Source organism: Chironomus tepperi, unplaced genomic scaffold, assembly GCF_022539635.2.
Source record: "Chironomus tepperi strain 1889 unplaced genomic scaffold, CSIRO-AGI_Ctep_v1 contig_453, whole genome shotgun sequence".
Lineage (NCBI taxonomy): Eukaryota > Metazoa > Arthropoda > Insecta > Diptera > Chironomidae > Chironomus > Chironomus tepperi.
In genome coordinates, this window is record NW_027226575.1 from 213,038 (window position 1) to 228,361 (window position 15,324).

The 15,324-nt window shown below is 30.2% G+C and overlaps 4 protein-coding genes across 6 annotated transcripts; 1 reads left to right on the forward strand and 3 right to left on the reverse strand.

The window, feature by feature from the left end:
- Positions 1 to 90: 90 nt before the first annotated feature.
- On the reverse strand, positions 91 to 4,352 carry LOC139098743 (REST corepressor 1-like). 3 transcript variants are annotated; one of them, XM_070651027.1, is made up of 10 exons: positions 4,086 to 4,352; positions 3,945 to 3,998; positions 3,214 to 3,554; positions 2,903 to 3,064; positions 2,645 to 2,761; positions 1,814 to 2,001; positions 1,440 to 1,710; positions 1,160 to 1,327; positions 915 to 1,094; positions 91 to 648 (listed from the first exon to the last, which is right to left on the reverse strand). In XM_070651027.1, exons 1-10 carry the CDS (start codon positions 4,216 to 4,218, stop codon positions 328 to 330), a joined length of 1,935 nt encoding a protein of 644 aa, XP_070507128.1. In that variant the 5' UTR covers positions 4,219 to 4,352; the 3' UTR covers positions 91 to 327. The 3 variants fall into 3 exon arrangements, with proteins under 3 accessions (XP_070507128.1, XP_070507127.1, XP_070507129.1); XM_070651026.1 differs by having other exon boundaries at positions 912 to 1,094; XM_070651028.1 differs by lacking the exon at positions 2,645 to 2,761 and having other exon boundaries at positions 912 to 1,094.
- A 438-nt stretch (positions 4,353 to 4,790) lies between these two features.
- On the reverse strand, positions 4,791 to 5,780 carry LOC139098791 (uncharacterized). The gene is made up of 2 exons (XM_070651106.1): positions 5,494 to 5,780; positions 4,791 to 5,424 (listed from the first exon to the last, which is right to left on the reverse strand). Exons 1-2 carry the CDS (start codon positions 5,630 to 5,632, stop codon positions 4,823 to 4,825), a joined length of 741 nt encoding a protein of 246 aa, XP_070507207.1. The 5' UTR covers positions 5,633 to 5,780; the 3' UTR covers positions 4,791 to 4,822.
- On the forward strand, positions 5,707 to 8,189 carry LOC139098792 (protein RER1). Its single transcript, XM_070651107.1, has 4 exons — positions 5,707 to 6,238; positions 6,781 to 6,966; positions 7,024 to 7,304; positions 7,368 to 8,189. Exons 1-4 carry the CDS (start codon positions 6,154 to 6,156, stop codon positions 7,389 to 7,391), a joined length of 576 nt encoding a protein of 191 aa, XP_070507208.1. The 5' UTR covers positions 5,707 to 6,153; the 3' UTR covers positions 7,392 to 8,189.
- A 1,030-nt stretch (positions 8,190 to 9,219) lies between these two features.
- LOC139098789 (transmembrane protein 47) lies at positions 9,220 to 14,571 on the reverse strand. The gene is made up of 5 exons (XM_070651105.1): positions 14,414 to 14,571; positions 14,164 to 14,244; positions 12,636 to 12,901; positions 12,311 to 12,565; positions 9,220 to 11,848 (listed from the first exon to the last, which is right to left on the reverse strand). Exons 1-5 carry the CDS (start codon positions 14,482 to 14,484, stop codon positions 11,727 to 11,729), a joined length of 795 nt encoding a protein of 264 aa, XP_070507206.1. The 5' UTR covers positions 14,485 to 14,571; the 3' UTR covers positions 9,220 to 11,726.
- Between the last annotated feature and the right edge of the window lie 753 nt (positions 14,572 to 15,324).

A 15,324-nucleotide genomic window follows, 5' to 3' on the forward strand; every position in this document is an offset into this window, starting at 1 on the left:
TAATTGACCGTTATTTTTTTAAATTTTAAAATGTTTTAATTTTCACAATCGTGTATAAAACCTGAAATGTAATGGAATTAAAAGAGCCAATTTTTCTGAAAAAAATCTTTCAAATGTTTATTCTATAAGTTACTTCACATTTCATCTATATTTATTTTCTCACGTTATTCTTTCTCAAATTGATTTATCAGATATTCACATATTGAAGAAAGCCAAGGATATTACTATTATTATGATTACTTATGTAGATATAAAAAAAAATTAACTAATTAAAAATCGCAAATGTTATGGAAAAGATATGAAGTAAATGAAAAATTTTCACGACTTTCATGCAACAGTTGCATTTTGTTTATCATCAGCAGATACTTTTCTAATTGGAGTTATTGTAATTTCATTCTTATCGCCTAGATATGGTGCAAACTTCTTTTGTGCACCTTCCTCGTCCAAAACCTCATTTGAATTACTTTTATTACCAGCGTCATTTTCATGTTTACGTTTCAGTGGCTTAGCTGTATTGACCAACACAATAGCTTTCCCCTGAACTTTAACATTATTTTCCTCATTTTTAGTGCCATTCATGCCATTGTTTCCTGTATCGTTACCATTTTCGTTATTATGGTCTGTCTTCATGTCATCATCCGAGTCAATCTGAAGGAGTAAATAAGAATATTAATTAAAAATGTTTAAAAATTATTAAATTGTCTGCCAGCAAGACTATTGGAACTAATATTAAATATCAATCTGTCAAAAAACCGTTATTTTTTAATTCAAAAATATTTATCTGACAATTTTCAAATATTTTCTGACCGTTAATTTTTAAATATTTTTTGACCGTTAGATTTTAATTCCAATTTATCTATGCAGGCAGACAAGAAATATTCACTAATTCACTATAAAATAAGTCAACTAACAACCTCCATGATTTCAATACTAGTATCTTGCTTTGTTTCTCCATCATTACTATTGCTCTGTTGTTGTGCTGTTGAAGACGTAGCTTCTTGACAAACAGTGTCCAAGTTGCGACTTTTACGAGATTTTATGAAAAATTTACGAACATGTGATTCTGTTTTTGTTGAAATAACTTCAGCAATGGCCTACGATTAATGAAAATATCTCCATTAACTAACTTTTCTTTAAAAAATTTTAAGCAATGCTTTACCTTAAAGTTCTGACCGAATTTACGAAATCCCATAATTGCAAGTGCCAATTCATCTTTAGTCCATCTTATATTAACACGACTCAGAGCAGCTTCCTCAGATTGTCGAGTATCGTGGAAAGATTCATTGTTCGATTTCATACTACTGATTTTTTGCTTATTTGCTTGAATCTACGTGACATAAAGGAGGGACAACAAATATTTTTGGGGATAGACATAAAAGAGAAAGAGAGAAGAAAAATTAGTAAGTACATTTAAGTCAACCCGAACGAGTAAGTCTTACTTGACTATATAGAATACTGATTTCACGATCAGTCTCAGCCAAGAGATCAAATTTAGGTGGAACTGGTTGTTTACGCGGTGTCATCGTCTCATTTAGTTCTTGTGCAGCTAATTTTAAGACATCATCATGATTTATGTACATTCCTTTTGGTGGTTTTCTTTTATATTTTATAGATCCGTCATGATATCCTTGATAATAATATAATTTGTTCGTTTTTGAACGTGGACGTTGAACATTTGGTCCGGATATAGGCCTCAATTCACCGGTACGTCTATTTTAATTTGTGCAACAATTCCAAAAAGAGTGGACAAAAAACAGAAAATTAAGCACCAAAACAAAAAACCGATAAACCATTTAAAATAACAATATTGTACCTCCAATGTTGAAAACAACTGGAACAGAAGCTTCCAGCAGTTGTTGGTTTAAGCTCATTACATAAGACTTTACAGTTCTGACAATTAAGTGATGATAACTTTGAAATGCCATTTGAGGAAGATGACGATGATGAATATCCAGTATCTTTATTTTCAATTCTATTAATTCCGGTTACTCTTTTTACATCCTATCATGTTTATATCATCGCATTAGTCATCAATGATTAAAGAATTATTTAAATAAGTAGAGTAGAGACGAGCAAGAAAGGGAGAAAGATAGAGAAAATCAGTTAAAATCAGGGAACAATCATATAGGAACAATAATAATATGGATGTGTACAAAATTTGCTTATTGAAAGTGATTAAATTAAATTTTAAGCAGAAAAAAAGTATTCAAAAATTTAACGGTTAAAATTAATTCAAAAAGAGTAATGAAGTTCAAAATTTTTTGACCGTTAAGATTTCAAATATTTTTTTACCGTTAAAAATTTAATCACATAGGAACTTAATAAGCAACATTTAAAGTGTGATAAAACATTAATTGCCAATTATATGTTGGAAAAATGATAAGAAAAGTTATTAAGGCAAGATAGTTATTTATGCATGAAATAAGATGTGCGCTTATAATTAGGAATATGTCGTCTATAAAGCATAACACATAATTTTTATATTATTCTTAGTGTGTATAGAGGATGAGAAGTATACATAACATGATATAATAATGATTTTGAAACAGAACCAAAAAAGATATACTAATAAAATATATTAGTGATGTTTTAAAAAATTATAGGTATATGATATAGACAAATTGAATGAATTTATCGCAAGCACCTGAACTTTTGCGGAAGAAATTTTTGACGATATATTATCGGCATTTAAATTGGACACGGTTGTTCGAGTTGGCGAACGACTTGTCCTTTGAATTCCTCGAATCGGCCTCGAAAATTTCTAAATTGTTTGTATTTTTAATAATCAGAATTAGAAATCATGTCGCACATTTAAGAGCAAGAGATTGATGGAGATTTATATCATCAGGTATTAAAAAGTTACTGTACAAACTAATTGGAATTAAGGAACAATTCGACTAACCTTATCTTCCACATCAGAATTTTCAGACAAGTCATCATCATTGCCATTCTCAATTCCTTCATTCTTGCGTTTCTCTTGACGGTCCATGATGCTTGTACGATGTCTTGTCTTCTTCCATGAATAATAGTATCTTACTAGGCTGGCAATTGTTTTGTCGGGAAGCTGTGAATAGAGAAAAATTAAATTAAATCTTGCGATTAAAATAAATCCTAGGATTTAAATTAAATCTAGCTTATGGTCAAGCTTGTCTGCATGACTCATAGTAATCTCCTTATGACTCATAATTGAGTATTATCTACTTAATCACTTACCATTTGACGAATGCGATGAAAACATTTTCCATGGAATTGGAAAGCTTGCTCGAACAGCACTTTGTCTTCTTTTGACCACTCCTCGGGAAATGGAGTGAAATTCCCTAAATCGAGTAGTGCCTTTTCTAAATCATGTTTGTGCCAGAAAAGCATTCCTAAAGCTTGTTCTGTATTATAGCCATAACGAACGTTAGCCAAGTCTACGTACTCTTCTATTTTACTATCTGGAATTTCCTTTGCTGGTGACCATACTAAGAGTGCCTTTTCCGTGTAGTTATCACATTTTTTTAGAATTAGCTCGGGAACTATTGCCTGATAGTCCTTACCGACGCGAATTTTTTCTGTACAAAATAAAGAAAAAAAAATATAACATTGATGAGAATTAATGCTTGTTGTTCATGAAAAGCTTTCACGCATAACGTTACTTTTCTCATTACGACATATATACATCCACAACCTTATTAACTCTAGCGCGTTTTACAAAAGAGAATGAGAATGAGAAGAGAAAAAGCTCAGCGATATGAAAAGTTATGAAAAGGAATCATAAAACATGATCAGTGGATGCTGTTTGGATGGTCCAAGAATGTTCTTGAGGAAAATTAAAATCAATAAATTTTGGGTTGGTTGGAAGCAGCACGAATTAAATCACGATATTCAGACGCGATTGTTATTCATGCACGCTATGCAGATAAACATTATGTCGATAAGAGATTAAGGAAAAAGGAACTTACCCTCAAATTCACTTTTGCCATTGTTCTTGGACTTATTGAGATTCTTTTTTGAAACTGCATAATTGAGTGGTACAAGAAGACAATAAAAATCATTAATTAATACCGTTGGATGTTAAAATAAGATCACTTTTCACAACTTACGGCTATCATCGTCTGACGTCTCTGGAGATGTCTCAACTGGCTGCTTCGTACTCGAATTTAATGGCGAATTTGTGGACGATGATTTTTTGCCATTTAATTCTTTAACTTCCTTCGCTTCGGAACTCATTACCATTCTATTTATTGATCTTTACACTTTAAGCATGTACTCACTTCTTAATATTAGACATAAAACTATTTAATTCACACAAAAAATGTGTTTTTGAGATATTTAAGAAAAATTTTTGACTTTTTTTTATTCTCGCGTCTTTTTAGCGCAAATTTCAAGTAAACAGTGTGCAGTTTGTCTGTCCTCAATCACAAATGTCCTTTTTTTTGAATAGGAAGGTATAAAAAGTTATGAATGTTTTGCTTGTGAAACTTTTAAGTTTATTCATATAAATAAAGTAGGTACTTATTTAATATTAATAATTATCCAAATTATCGAAGAAAGCATTTGAAAATTGATTTTAAATTACTTTATTTTTCTTAAAGTCATTTCAGGTATCTATAAATCTAGGAACAAAACTATTTACGAATAAAAATAATTAAACTTTTTATTGAGATCAAAAAATGCGTTTTTGTCTCAAGTGACAGCGATTACTTTCAAAATTTTTGAAAATTAAATGGCGGTTTAGGATAATTGAAAATTCAAAATTAAAAAAGTCGTTAAGTATTTCTGTTTTAATCATTATCAAACTTTTTTATTTAATTTCTTTAAAATTTAATGTATATGCGATTTACAGCTCATCTTTTCCTAATAAATTATTGAAATCTTTATCTAAGATCTCGCTCATACTTTCACCAGTAATTGTATAGCTATAAAATAAATGGGCAAATACGAAAATGAACAAAAATGTCGCAATATCTCGAAGAATTTTGTTGAAAAGTCCGAGTATTTTCATTAGAATCTGAATGGCGCGTGCATCAAGACCAAGGAACATTCCAATTAGTACGGTAAATTGATTTTGTTGCACTGGATCATCGAGGACGAATGTAGTCATAGTGAATTCGAAAACTTCCCATAATATTAATAAGATGAATACTAAACTTCCAATTAATTTATCCATTCTCAATGCAAATAGCGTATAAGCTATTAATGCAAGGATAACTATTGGATATTTTGATCTGATGAATTTTGAGAAAGGACTTTGTGGAACTTGTTGTTGTTGTTGTGTTGGTTCAGATGTGATGTTTTTATCTTGCTGTAATGTCTTTAATAACTCAAAAACATCTTGATTACTGCTAGGATTTAAACTAGTTGATGCTTCAAATACATCTCTTTCAAACTCTGGATCTGGATACACTCCATTTGTCTCTGCTACTTCCACATTTGGTATTTCTTAAAATAAATATTTTCAAATGTCATGTTTTTTTCTTGACATTTAAGAATTTTGCAATTATTTTGTACCTTCATTATGAACTCGTCCTGTGATCTTTCCAAGACGATTATTGCTGTTCTCCAGTATCCTTCTTCGCCTCGCTTCCGCCTTTGATATAGTAGAATTAACTGTATTTTGTTCAGAATGTTCGGAATTTTCACTTTCCATTGTTTTGAAGTATATTATGAACTGCCGCGCGCGTTACTTCCACGCAAGAGCATACTTCAATTGCGTAATTTCACACCCCGTTACGTACGTCAAAAGGAACACATACATCAATCTTAAATCAATTTCTTTAAATTTAATTATTTTTCGTCATAATAGCCATTTCTGGAATATAATTAAGTGATCAAGTTATAAAATTAAGCATAAAGAATAGATAGCAATTAAAATAAGGTCCAGAAAATGCTCAAGTGAATGATTGTCCAGGAATATGGTGATTTGCTCTAAAAAAACTTTAGTGATGTGTACAAAAAATTAATTTTTTATTTTTCATCACCTTACTGGGACTTTTTGACAGCTTCAATAGCTAACTATCAAATAATTACAATAGACTCAGTGATAACCATAATAAGTTCTTACAAATTGACAGTATTTTTGCATTTTTCGGTAAAAAATTGAGCAAAAAAAAATCTTATTTCGTGTAAAAAGTCTGTAAAAATCGAGTTTAATTAAATTACTTTACATAAATGGATGATTTATCAAGTCCTCCAGCACGAAGTGCTGTATCAACTTTCTTCATGCGATTAGGTCAACGTTATCAATCACTTTTAGGTATGTAGAATCGTCAAAATTTCTTGTTGAGTTTGTTAGACAAATTAAAAATAGATAACGACAGAAAATCCAGTGAAACTATATCGCTTTAACATGATTTCAAGTCATTCACTGTGTATGGTTGTCATTGAAAATGAAAATGTATGGGATATAAGACACGTTCAAGCGGATATTCTAAAATTTCCACAATTAAAAATTTATTAAGAAAGTTAGAAACTCAAGGAAAATTCTCAATGTCATATTAACGGGATTGTGAGTGTCTATATATGAATATCTTATAGTTATCTACACACATTAAATTTACAATGATTTTGCAATAATTGGATTTTTCGGAAATTGTTTAATATGTAAATTGTCGTGTAATCATTCTTTGTGGCTATTGAAGTATCTTTATTGTCAAGCATACTGTCTCCAATGCCTAATACACTTACCCGCATATCTGATAAGAATCCTATTACAGTGAATGAATTAAATCTGTCTAATCGGTTATTGTCTAATGAGTCATACTTACGTCTGTAATTACTGTCTATTGTTTTTTGTAGATAAGAGCACACCACATGCAAAAACGAGATGGATTCTCGCGTTTGTAAATTTAGGATTATTCCTGGCTAGAATAATTACAGTCCAAGGCTGGTATATTGTAACTTATGCTCTTGGTATTTATCATCTCAATCTGTTTATTGCCTTTCTCACACCAAAAATTGATCCAGGACTAGATCTTGATTCGGGTAAGTAAAATAATTATATTGTCATGTGACTGTAATTAATAAAAATTTATATTGTAGATGATCATGATGGTCCAGAACTACCGACGAGAAGCAATGAAGAATTTAGACCGTTTATTCGCCGACTTCCAGAATTCAAATTTTGGTATGCAATTACAAAATCGACAACAATTGCCATTGTATGCACATTCTTTGACGTATTTAATGTGCCGGTGTTTTGGCCGATCCTCGTCATGTACTTTATAACGCTATTTTGTATAACGATGAAGAGACAGATTAAGCATATGATAAAGCATAGATATCTGCCGTTCACTCACGGAAAACCAAAATATAATACACAAGTGACGATTAAATAAATTTTCATCCTCTCGCATATGCATCGCTAATTCTAGTTTTAATTTCAGTTTGATGCTGTAGAAAACGTGTGAATTTTATGTTGTTGTAAACTACTCCTTTCTTCACATGTGCATGATTAATAAGATTCATTGACTTCATTCATGTATTTAAAAAAAGAAAAATATTTAAGAACAAAAAATGATTTAAAGGAAAAAGAAAAGAAAATTGTGTATTTTTTCACTTTTTTTTATTTTTTTCATTCCTTTTCAATTTTTCACGTTTAAATTAATAATGTTTTACAAATATTATTCACATGAATGAATAATAAATGAATGAGAAAAAGGAAAAATAAGACAAATTGAGGAAATTTTTGGAAAAGATATAAAAAAATAATAAAATGCTTGTATGAAGAAGGTTTAAAAAAAAAGGAAGCTACCTGTTGTTTCTTATTACAACGCAAATATTCTCTTGCTACTCTTCATGGATGGAACATACTGTCTTTCAAACATTATATATTCTTCTTTCATTTAGTTTAATAGTACACACGCCAAACAAAAAGTATCATTTTTCAGGCAATAAAGCTGATTAAAATCGATTGCGCTTGTCTAAAACCATACAACAGCTAACAAATTTGGATTCAAAACTGTATAATTGACTTATTTTAACGAACATTTTAAAATTTGAATCATAAAACCCTACAATAGTTATTTTTAGAACTGTATAAATGTGTTTCCGAATTTGTATGGTTTTTAAGGACGTCCAATCGATTTTAGTCAACTTTAACTCATGAAAAATTCTTTCAAATAATTTATAAGCTTTCTTTTTTGATTGTGTCACATTCTCTCTTAAATTAGGAACATAAAATTTTTCTTATTTATCATTTTTTTTTTTCTTTTTTGACAATGACAAAAAACTTCGAATGCTGTTATAGTTTATGAATGAATTACTTCCATAAAAAACTCTAAACTATCATCTTTAATAAATCTTCTTATAATGATAATTTATAATATTCTTTTTCTTTATATAAATATCAATTCAATATGTTAATATATATTATTTAATTAGCTTAAAATGATTTTTCTTTTGATTTATTATTCTTTTGATGCTTAAAAGAAGAGAAACTTTGATGCAATAACAACTTTTTGATTTATGAGAAATTATTATAAATGAGGATTGATAAAATATAGGAAAATTTATTAAAAACATTTTTGAGATTTTTCTTTCTTTTTTGCAGAGGTGCAAAACATGACCTGCCACAGGCAAAAACCAAACAATTCCTTAATAATTTATAAAGTTTTTCTTACAAAACCATACAAATCATCAAGAATTTGTAAGGTTTTTGTGTGTGCCAGGTGCCTGTTTCGCAACTCTGATCTAAAATTCAGTGTCATTTCCCTTAGATCCATCAAAGTTAACAACACTGCAATAATATCGATTAAAGTAAATAGACGGATTATGAATGAGTGATTTAATTAATCATTTATGAATGAATTTGGACGAAATTAAATATTTTATATATAGCCATTATCAAGGGAGCGAGAATCCGTAGAAAAAAAAAGCAGTTGTCTATCGCTAGGTATATTTATAGAAAATACGAAAAACATAACTTTTCGGGTTTCGTATATGATTTTTTTCTTCTGAGAATTAAAAGTCCTTGATTCAATTAATAAGTGGATCGACGAATTCCGATTGTGATGAATTACTGAAGCTAATGTAGGTCATGAGATTATTTTCTTTTTTTTGAATTGGCAGTAAATTTTGGAAGAATTTTACATTTTTATTTGGAATTTTCGCACTCCCTTTTTTGGGAATTGTTTGGAAATGATGTAGATGTAAAGATTCTGGATTTTGGAGTCTTCTATCTTGTCTCTTTAGAAATATTTGAGTCATCCTTGATTTGAAAATTGTCAAATTCATTTCATACAAGATTCAAATTTCATTTTGTAACGGATATTTTTCATACAAAATGTAAACAATTCAATTTGAATTGGATTTTTCAAGAATTAAGTAACAATTTAGATTGAAGACTACCTCTATGACAATCTTGCAGTCTACCTCATAGGTCTACATTCAATAAGACACCCTTTTTTGTCCCCATTAATATTTGGATTAGTCACAAAACAGAGAATACTAGTTGGTGATAAAATGCAGTAGGTTTTTAACAATTAATGCATGAATGAGATACCTAACAGGCAATTAGCATGCTTTTGAGAGCATACTCTATGCCTACAAAGTGGAAGTAAATACAAAAACAGAAACTTTACATCACATAGTTCACAAACAACCCCAGTCTACGATTATTTGGTTTGCATAATAATAATTAAATATCAATTGTAGATTCTAACACAGAAAAGTCTGTTAATATTGCAGTTTTGAGACAAAAACACATAAACTTGTTGCACTGATGCGAATAGTTTATAGCATTGTATAGTAAAAAGAAGTGTATATCTGTTGCGTATATATTTTTGATATTGTAATCTAAATTGTGTGTATAATGCTGAGAAAAAACTTGGGATTAAATTAGTTAATGCTGCTTCTTATGCGTGGAAACATGAATTAATAATGTATGTATCTACGATTACGCATTGTATATATTAACATCTTCATTCATATATGTATAATATCTAATTTAAACCCTATTATTAGTTAATATCGTCAAATAAATTGTGCAATTATTATTTTTTTCATCATGTTTCTTACTTCCTTCACACATGTATATCATGAGAAAGTCGAGATTTCATGCAAAAAAATCATGTATAAATACAGAGATATAAATAGAAGATTTTTTGTTGGGGTAGTAAAATGCTACATAATTAGGAAAAAGGGAAAAACTAGAGTAGAGAGAGAGAAAGAGAGAGAGAAAAGTCATCTCGTCACTTAATTTTTACACAGTAATTGGTACCCATATTGATGAAAATTATTATTATTATTAGTTATATCCGATTCTTTTCTTGTTTTTCATCTTTTGAAAATCTTTATCGATTTTTCATCTTTAATTATATTGACTACAAATTTCTACTTCATCGTTTAATCTTCAAATTGATTCATTTTTAACAAATTAATTGGCGTCATCCTATGACATTAGTTTCATATTTCAAGCCTTTGAGCGATTCAGTGAACAATTCTTAGTGGTTTTAAATTCGTTATATGATATTTTCCAAGGTAGAATTACTTGATTGATACTTGAGATAGTTGAAATTTGTTGTGGCTTATAAAAGACTTTACTATTTGACTGATTCAACAGCATGGATTAAGTTTATATCAAAAAAACTTATTAGATAAGGTTAGATTTGATGAGATTTGAGACTTTAAGTGTAGATTGTTCTAGACTTTGTTGTCAAGATCATATATTATAGGAAACTCGAGTTTAGACATTGTGAATCTAATACTTAGAGTCAATTTCAAGTTCCAGAACAATCTAGTAGGCGAATAAATGGATAGTTTATGAAATCAATTAGCTTGATAATGAGTTTCTGTTGATAAGGATTGAATTCAGATCCATAACTGGTTATACAGTTGGAGATTTCTACATACAGTCTTTGATCTCTGCCATTTGATCAGCTTACTAACTCATGACATACTTCGTAGATCAGTGGTTGGCAAACTGTTTGTCGCGGCACACTTTGATGGTAAATCTCGACCAAAACCGCACAATATATGCGGTTCATGTAATTTTTGATTGTTCCGCGACACATAGGTTGCTCACCACTGCCTATAGATCAACAAATCAACTTTCTATCTCAAATATCACCTGATCAACTTTTCAAATTAAATTTGATCATCTTGGAATTCTTCTCTGACACGATACAATCAATGCCTACTAATCTATTTTGATCATTTCACTTCACTTCATCGCTCATTCACTTGAAATTGTTAATTTTTATAAAGTAAATTTTGATTTTTTTCTTCTTTTTATGTAAAATATTTCATCTCTTATTGAATTGATTCTGTTTATCATGTTTAGTTTAAAATATACAGGCCCTGCCCCACGCTGTCGATATTTTTTATCGCGCAATTAAGTAAGATTTTCGATTGAGTGTGGAGATTATTTCGAAAGGCTCAGTCCGAGATTCAAATTGTTGTCACAAATGTCATTGCCTAAAAAAATTTATCTTTCTCTCCATATTTTGGGATGTCCTTAACTTATTTCTTTTCAGCACTTGTTCACAACTTTTCTCTTCAAAAAAATTTCACACACAAAAATTTTGATCGCAATTTTTTTTTACGTTTATAAATTTGTTTACTGTTTTGTTTGTTAGCATATCCATCGAAAACTCAGAGTTAAAAATCTTCAATCGCAGATAAAAAATAATCAAAGTAAAAGGCGTCTCTTGATGTCAATTTTGGTTGTGTTTCTCTTATGTTAATTATTGTAAAATTGAATTGACAAATCAACATACGATATCAGGCAGGGACCTAAATGATTTCTAATCGCGGATCGCTGACGCTTCGTGAACAATTTTTCGTTCTTTGTAGTAGATCTCTTCTGATTCCTTGTCGCAGAGAAGGAGAACGACTGCGCCGAATAGGAAGATTGCTGCTCCCCAGCCTAAAAAATGAGATTTGGATAGACATTAGTTTTATAGTAGATAGATAAGCACTTAGAATAGTGGAAATTCATTAGCATGGTGTGAATCTAGTCAGCTCAACAGGAATCAATACTACAATATCCAATCGAATGCAGTTTATTGACTAAGATATCAATCTGAGCTAACCTAGTGTTCAACTTCAAAGAAAACATGATTTTCGAACTTCCCTTTGGCAAGAATACTGCTTAGCAAGCTGTCTAATTAACCAAAACCACATCATACATCAGTGATGGACAACCTGTGTACTGCGGCACACTAGTATAGCTCCAAAATTCATTAAAAATGTCATGGATTACCACCAAAGTATGCCGCGAAAAATAAAATGTTGTCCATCACTGTTTCACATCATTTATACCCCAAGCCATTCCCAGAATGTACTTGCCAAGCCACACCAATTCAATTAAATAATCAATAATACATACCAACACCATAAGCCCATCCAAACTCCCAAACCGATCTGTTTCCTTGCGATAGCTCGGTTGCAAAGCACACAGGATATAATATAAGTGCCACAAGTAATGACAGAAGGGATACAATCATCACTAAAACAGCAATGCGATAAAATTTGTATTTTAAATTGGCCTCAAGTGTCTTTAAGCCAAATCCAGTAAGGATTGTCGCAATGGCATCTGTAATTAGTGTAATTACGCAAAGGATAGCTGTGGCTTTAATATAAACTAGAAAATAAATAAATTAAGGAATAAATTAGGATAATTTATCATGAATTAAGGTCTATCAATAACTTACATTTATCTCGACTATCATAACACTGTCCTGCTGCCTGATCTAAGTTAAATGGAATTGGCCCTTCAGCATTAGCTGCTATACAATGAACAAAAAGTCCTTGTCGCCAGTCTGTTGATAAGAGCCAATCAGTTGATGTAAGTGCCATAAGCATTAATACTACTACAATAATTCCACATATGAATGCAATGACTTTTAAGGGTCTTGTGATTGTTATTGTTTCAATGGTTGTGGTGGGCGCCATCATTCCTTCAGTTTGCTGTTGATTTCTATATTGAGAGTTAAATTATTGTGTAAATTAGAATTTATGCATGAACTGAGGTCGACAGAGTAATAATATAAAGTAAATAATGTTAATTAAATTTAATTCATCACAGCACGACATTAAGTTATACTCACATCTTAATTTTTAGAGTAAAAAGAGCAGATTCTTATTTATTTTTTTGTGTTATGTTTTGATTGAAATGTAAATCAGTCTATTCTTCACTTAATATATATATCTGTTTCTTGTGAACGTCTTTCTTTCTTTTTTTATGTCTGAACTTTATTAAATTATTTTTTTTTGTCTTGCCTGCTTTTTTTTTTAATTTTAGCAAATTTTCTTCTTCGTTTCACGAATTTTTTTTTTCTTTTTAATGAGAACTAATTGGGAGCAAAAAATGTCTTTAATAGCTTAGCTTAGCCTGTTTTTTATATATATATCTACTTGTTAGCAATAATAAAATGTTAATCTGTAATTAGATAAAAAAAAAAAGTAATATTAAGGTATTATAAGGCACACACAATATGTCACTAAATAAGTTATGATCACTGACAAAGAAGTTCAGCAATTGAAGGTCATCCACACAATAATATAGCACTTAAAATATTTGAGGTCTTTCTGTCGTATTCCTGTTTTCTTTTTTTTTGGTGTTGAGAATGAGAGTAAAGCACTAACTGAATTATGCCAGTAATATGAATCATCTGTCCACATTGCGTGTATTATTTTGAGATTTTATTTTAACTACTCTCACAGCAGTTCGTATCGTGTATAATATGAGAGCGAGTGAGAGGTATGAGAATTTATTTTATGACATTTTCGCGCGGCATAGAGGCACAATAAGGCGAAAAAAATGAATTTAAATCAAGATTACAAATATATACCTTCTGGTTGGTATATTGGATGGGATGATGACGATGAAGGGCGAAATATGAGGAGTCTGGCAAAAATGTTTACAATAGCAAAGCAACCACACTAAATAATACCAACACATGCACGACACCGAGTATAATCTTCAACTTAAATATGATTTTTTTCTTTCTTTTCTGTTCGTGAATTTCGCTATTTTTAGATTTATATTAAAGGAGAAGAAATTTTATATATTTTTTTAGCATTTTCCTTCCTTTTTTTCATTTTTTTTATGATTCCTCTCAACTTCCTCACGATAAAGCATAAATCATAGCTGTTACATTAAGATTATAAAAGTAGTACACACGAAAAATTGAAAAAAGAAAAAAAATTGCGCACTTTTGGCATCTCTCATTTCTTTACCTTGATTTGTATAAGTCAGCATCATCAAATTCTGGATAGTTGTGAAAATTTAGACTTTCCACTGATCCACCATCAATTGATCTAGAATTATTGATAATATTCATTATACACATTCATGATTTAAGCACTTAAAGTCACTGGGAGTCGCTAATTTTCACAAAAAGTTGCAATAATTTGCAAAAATTCAGAATGTAGGACAAGAGAAAAAAGAGATTTCACTAAAATTTTTAAAATATCCATCATTACTCACTGCAAACCATATATTTTCATCAACTGATCAGTTTTCTTATCATTTAACGATGCTTTTAAGACATTTGTCATAGCTTTCTATCTGTTTAAACACTGATAATAAGTAATATCTAATTTTTATTGTATCTTTTATTATTTTTTTGAATGCACTGAATATTAGGGGGAATGGATGCTTAAGAAACTGCTTATTTCTATTTCTACATCCAAACCGATTCGAAAAAATGTTCAACGGTTTTTTAAAATTTGAATTTTTTCTTCACCTTACTACCCCTTTTGTTGTCAACACTGTGATTCTTTAGAAATATTGTTTTTAATTGATTTATCTAGTCAATTAGCTTAATTAAAAGTTGATTTCATAATTACTTAACAGTTTGTGATCAAATGAACTGGTTGTCAACGGAAAACATTCACTCAATGGGTGGCAAACTTGATATTATCTAGGAGATATCATTTATTGGTGATATTGAAGAAAGGTTCTATCAATTTAGCAGTTTTGGAGTCAAATATGGTTTCTAAGGAACTGACTAGCTAAGCAATGGAAGTGGCAACATAGTAGGCATTGAAATCCATAGCAAAAGTATTTCCGTTTTACAGATCAACAGGTTAGACACTTGTAAAACATAATAAAGGAAACTTAATTACTTGCTGCAACTATGTTTCAATGCGGAACTTGTAATACTGTAATCAAACAGCTCCTGGCTATAACAAATAGTTAGTTCATTCTGTCCGAAGTTGACCAAATGTCAAATGAGTATCTCTTATACTTCGAATTGTATGTTCCGAACTTATTTACACAACTTTAGCTGTAAGGACAATCAGACTAGAAATGTTAAGGTTAACATACAACTATTACCAAAGTCAACTTGTTAAGTAATCAATTGAACTAGTATTCAGGAAACATTAAGTATGATC

Bases quoted from the DNA above. Each gene is read 5' to 3' on its own strand.
- LOC139098792 (XM_070651107.1), top strand. From the start codon at position 6,154: ATGGATGATTTATCAAGTCCTCCAGCACGAAGTGCTGTATCAACTTTC. The intron at 6,239-6,780 runs GTATGTAGAATC...TGTTTTTTGTAG, and splicing joins ACGTTATCAATCACTTTTAG to ATAAGAGCACACCACATGCA. The intron at 6,967-7,023 runs GTAAGTAAAATA...TTTATATTGTAG, and splicing joins AGGACTAGATCTTGATTCGG to ATGATCATGATGGTCCAGAA.
- LOC139098791 (XM_070651106.1), bottom strand. From the start codon at position 5,632: ATGGAAAGTGAAAATTCCGAACATTCTGAACAAAATACAGTTAATTCT. The intron at 5,425-5,493 runs GTACAAAATAAT...ATTTATTTTAAG, and splicing joins AGGACGAGTTCATAATGAAG to AAATACCAAATGTGGAAGTA.
- LOC139098789 (XM_070651105.1), bottom strand. From the start codon at position 14,484: ATGACAAATGTCTTAAAAGCATCGTTAAATGATAAGAAAACTGATCAG. The intron at 14,245-14,413 runs GTGAGTAATGAT...CAATAATTCTAG, and splicing joins ATGAAAATATATGGTTTGCA to ATCAATTGATGGTGGATCAG. The intron at 11,849-12,310 runs GTATGTATTATT...CTCATTTTTTAG, and splicing joins TGGATGGGCTTATGGTGTTG to GCTGGGGAGCAGCAATCTTC.
- LOC139098743 (XM_070651026.1), bottom strand. From the start codon at position 4,218: ATGGTAATGAGTTCCGAAGCGAAGGAAGTTAAAGAATTAAATGGCAAA. The intron at 3,065-3,213 runs GTAAGTGATTAA...CTCTATTCACAG, and splicing joins TTCATCGCATTCGTCAAATG to CTTCCCGACAAAACAATTGC. The intron at 1,328-1,439 runs GTAAGACTTACT...TATGTCACGTAG, and splicing joins TCAGTATTCTATATAGTCAA to ATTCAAGCAAATAAGCAAAA.